The sequence below is a fragment of the Perissodus microlepis genome, chromosome 5 (assembly GCF_051167445.1).
Source record: "Perissodus microlepis isolate ML-2025 ecotype Zambia chromosome 5, ASM5116744v1, whole genome shotgun sequence".
NCBI classification, from domain to species: Eukaryota; Metazoa; Chordata; class Actinopteri; order Cichliformes; family Cichlidae; genus Perissodus; species Perissodus microlepis.
The window spans coordinates 17,571,482-17,576,107 of record NC_140465.1 but is presented as its reverse complement, the minus strand read 5'-3'; the positions used below and the strand labels follow the sequence as shown (position 1 = coordinate 17,576,107).

The 4,626-nt window shown below is 42.8% G+C and overlaps 1 protein-coding gene across 1 annotated transcript; it reads left to right on the top strand.

The window, feature by feature from the left end:
* LOC146387061 (PAK4-inhibitor inka2-like) lies at positions 1-3,604 on the top strand. The gene is made up of 3 exons (XM_084928393.1): positions 1-147; positions 279-312; positions 1,535-3,604. Exons 2-3 carry the CDS (start codon positions 295-297, stop codon positions 2,513-2,515), a joined length of 999 nt encoding a protein of 332 aa, XP_084784519.1. The 5' UTR covers positions 1-147; positions 279-294; the 3' UTR covers positions 2,516-3,604.
* The last annotated feature ends 1,022 nt before the right edge of the window (positions 3,605-4,626 follow it).

The window sequence follows — 4,626 nt, the reverse complement described above, 5'->3', positions numbered from 1 at the left end:
AGGCCAAGGGGGTTGAAATTTTCACTCAGCATATCAAGCGACTGGAGCCGAAAGGGCTGACTCCTTACTGGGGACACTAAATCCCGCGACTGCTTTGATCGAATCGGGACAATTTTCTCTTAATGGGACGAAGCTGTCACGTTCAAGGTAAGAGCTGTGTAGCCTAAACTCTTGTTTACTTTCACTTCACTTTCATGAAGTGTTATTTATTAGTTATGAGGGGTTTCATGTCTGTGGGGCGCTGCATTAAATCCACTCCATCATTTTCTTTCTTGCAGATATTAAGTTTTACAGATGAAAGGAAAAGAGATGGTAAGTTTGCTTTATATTAATTTTATTATAAAAGTGTAAACCCCGAAATCATTCTAGTATATTCTGAATAGACTAGTAGAGTCAGTCTTTCCACGCGTGGAACATGTTAAATCGTGGGTTTTGCACACAGCATTGGTTTGCCCTAACAATGATAAGAGTTCATTCTGTCCTCACATGAAAAAACAAGGTGAAGTTTAACTGTTTACCAGACATTCACTGTTTTTCAACAACTGGGACGTCGCTTGATAGAACATGTTGTCCGATACTTCATATACGCGCTGATAATCCTCCTGTGCACGTTCCTTACTTCCTTACGTTTTGTGCAGCAGCTTGCAGAGTTATGATAAAAAGCAAAATGGGGGCAGAAGGTCTTGCAACAGGGTCAAATTCTGCAGTAGACTAGGAGATGAGGGGTCATAGAGGTTCAGAGGTTACTGTATTGACAAGAATCCTGCAGTTGTGGTGGCGGGTGTTGGACTGTGTCAGGTTTCCTCCTGTACTGCTTATCCTTTCATATCTTACCTCTGTACTGATGTCAAACTTTGTTGCAACAGGGAATTAAAGTGGGTTTTTTTTTTTTTTAAAAAAAAGGAGACCCCACTTTTCCTTGCTACTCCATCACCTCTACTCTTAAACTTTATCTACTCACTATCACATGATCTCTTGTTTAAGTTTGAGTGAGCCACCAGTGTCCACTGGCTGATTCTGACCAATCCGCTCCTTGAGTCAGAGAGTAAGCAGGAGTATTACCCTGGTAAAATTTATATGCAGGCATGTTGCACCCTTAAAGAGACAGGACCCCTGTAGCTAAGCCGAAATCAACTTTTTGTGTGCAGGTCGCTTCACTTTGGGCAGGATGTCTCTTTCTCTCTCTGGAATAACATTTGTCTGGGTTGTCAGTTGAATCATTTCTGAGTCAATGAAATTAGGGCGTTCACTCTAGTTGTGGTTCAGTGAATTAACGGACAAACATATAGCCTTTGTTTTTGAAATTGGCTTCTTGAAGAACTGCACTCTTTGACCTTAAAGATTACAATAGGAAAAGATGTTCTTTCATAGGCTGAAATGTACTCCAAGCAAGTTTGAACATGTCCCAAAAATAGTTCCTACCTTATCCAGCACTCCGTTTAAAAAGGATTAATGATTACCAGTCATCTACTTTTGTTAGCTTTATTCATATGACTAATTGCCAACTTCTTAACACTCTGTCTTTTCTTTGCAGCTTTGCCTAAGTGACTCCGGTGACTGCCTACGGGAGCAGATGCAGTATATGATGAGGTCACTGCAAGATTTAAAACAACCTTGGAAAAGCTGCCCTGCAGCCAGGCGCCCCCTTGCTCCCATCAGCGCTCAACTCCCAGCCTTAGTCCAACACTCGGCACTGGCACGCGCTTGTCAGCAGCGAGCTTTGCAACGGGAGCAACGCGCACGCCTGCGGATGTCTGATGCCAGCACAGCCAGTACCTACGACTCTGCCTGCTGCCTGGCGAGTCCTCTGGAAGAGGATGAGGACGACTCCAGCAGCCGGTTTGGGTTCAGGCTGAGCACGGCCTCTCCCAGCAGTCACAAGAGTCTGGAGTTTGATTCAGGCTACTCCGAGGCCTCGTGGCAGGATGATGGAGTATATCTGAGGAGGACCAGGAATGTGCGGGTGTCATCTTCAGCCTGCATGCGCACACAAAGATTACCAAGCGGACGTATTCGCCCCAAATCCACCTCTGACGTTTGTCTGGAGACATGGACATCATTTGAGGCCAGTGACCCAGAGGACTGGACAAACTCTTTATTGACCAGAGGGCGCAACCGCCAACCTCTGGTTTTAGGTGACAACAGCTTTGCAGATCTCATACAGAACTGGATGGACTTGCCAGAATGTCCAGAGCCTACCAACCTGAAGCCAACTTCAAGGCCTAGGCTGGGAAAAGCCTTCTTCGTCAATATGAGGAGGAAACTAGTTGGACTGTCTAAGAGTGTGGAGGACAAAGTGAGGATGAGATCCACTGAATCTCAGATTAACAGAACTGACAATGCTGCAAAACGTCTGTCCTGTCCGGTTGTGGCAGCACAGTCCAAAGTTCCGTTTTTCCACCAGTCGCACGCGTGCATTAATGAGCTTGATGCGGACTTCTACCGCTTTGCAGCTCTCATGAAGTCAGGCAGCCGGCAGCCTATAATCTGCAAAAATATTATCAGCTACATCTGACATCCATTTTCGTGTGGAGCCATTTACAGACTGAACAATCCTCAGAGTCACTTTATTTTTATATGACTGTTTCCCATTTTTAATATGCTGAAAATAAAGAAGTTATAAAAACCCAAACTCTACTTGCTCTTATGTATACCTTTCATTGGTTATTTTAAATTCCCAGAGACATTTGGAACACATTCTGCCATCATTATCTCAGTTTCCTTACACTGATAATAAATCTCCACAGTCCGGTCGGTTAAAGGACGCTTTAAGCGTCCTCTCCTATAAAGCAAATGAATGTAGTTTCATTTATTTTCATTAGAAATGGGCACATGAGATGGTGGTTGTAGATGGATGGTTCAGTGTAACTGGGGTATAATAAAAAAAAGATAAATTGATAGCGTGTAGGAAGCGCAGACCTATAGTCATTCCAGTACTTTGTTAGATACCATGGGACTCATGTTCTTACTCAACAAAAAGTTGAAACCATTAGAGAGGCTTTAACCAGGACAACAAAGCTATTTACAGGCCAGAATCAGAGGCTGTATCAACAGAGTGCTGTGTTCCCGATGAGGTAATTCCCCATGTGTCTGCAGTAAAAGGTGAGAGGAGGTGAAGCAGCTGGCTGCAGATGGTGCACACATTTATTCTCTTTGCTTTATGAAGAACGTCTCGCTAATAGCTCCCTGCCCCATTTAACCTGGGCTCTGCTCTTATTGTGGTCCAGCCTTACAGGTGGTACCAACTCATCCACACACTTTACTTAATGGTATACTTAATCTTGTGCTCACCAAGCAAAGGGAGAAAAATGCTGAGTGGCATATGCACCAAGATAAGCTAACAATCACTTCACCTTTGCCTTTACAAATTCACTTTGCTCATCAATTCAGAGGACAAACTACACCAGACCATATAAAGATAAAGAATTTCTCCCAATGGGATTTCCCATGCTCTCTGCTGCAGCCAGACTCACCAATCATGTCTGATATCAAGGACAGGGGAGGAGAGGAGAGAAAGATGGTTCTAACTGGGCGCTGTTTGTCTTGGCCTGTTTATCAAGGTCTCCTGATGGAATGTCACTGAGGGCTTACTGCTGAGCACTCACTGGGGATAAATTGAGCTCTTATCATGAAGCAGTTACAATATTCACATGATAGTTTCTAAAAGGCAGCTAAACAGAGCGTCTTTGTGAAGAGACTCTCAGCAAATCGTCTGGGTGTGCTCTTTTTCTCTGGTTCTTTCTTGAGCTCATTACATTTAAGGCGCATGTTAGTTTCCAGTGGGAATGAGAGAAAAGGACACAGGAAACAATGAATGCAACACATTAATCACCTCAATGGCATTTTGCCTACTGAACATATCCCACTACATGCAGTAGATGTGAAAGCAGGAGCATCTTTTATAGCTATTTACAGGCCAGAACCAGTTTCAGCTGATGGCTGCCCGAGCCTGATTCTTTCAAACGTTTCTTCCTGTTAAAAAGAGAGTTTTTCTTTCCCACTGTTGCTAAGGGCTTGTTCATAGGGGGTCGTTTAAATGTTGGGGTTTTCTCTGTATTATTGTAGGATCTTTACCTTACAATATAAAGCACATTGAGGCAACTCTTATTGCGATTTGGTGCTATATAAATAAACTGAACTGAATATACCTAACTCCTGAGGTGGAAAGGATCACTGATTAGAGTAGCAGGCACAAACATAATGATTATGTATTGATTTAAAGAAAAAGTGTCTGAGAATAGTGTGATGCCCACATTTTAAGATAAGTTCTTTTCTTAAAATTTGAATCGCTAACTCAACCTACTTGGTACATAGAAATGTTGAGATGTTTAACTCAAAATTTTGAGACACCTAACCTGCAATTCTGAGATAATAACCTCAAATTATGACCTATGGATAGCATAAGAAACAAACTTCCATACACGTGGGTGAAACTAGGATCAGTGATGAGAATGATTAGGGAACAAATGCCAGGTTACCTGACATTTAAATATCTTACTGACATATTCTAATTTTTCACCGATGTAGCTAAGAACTATGTGTCATTACCCATCCAGCTGATTCCACTGCCTCCTTCTGAAAGCACGTAAAGGCTTTAGAGGAGCACGTTCACTGGGCACAGAGGTG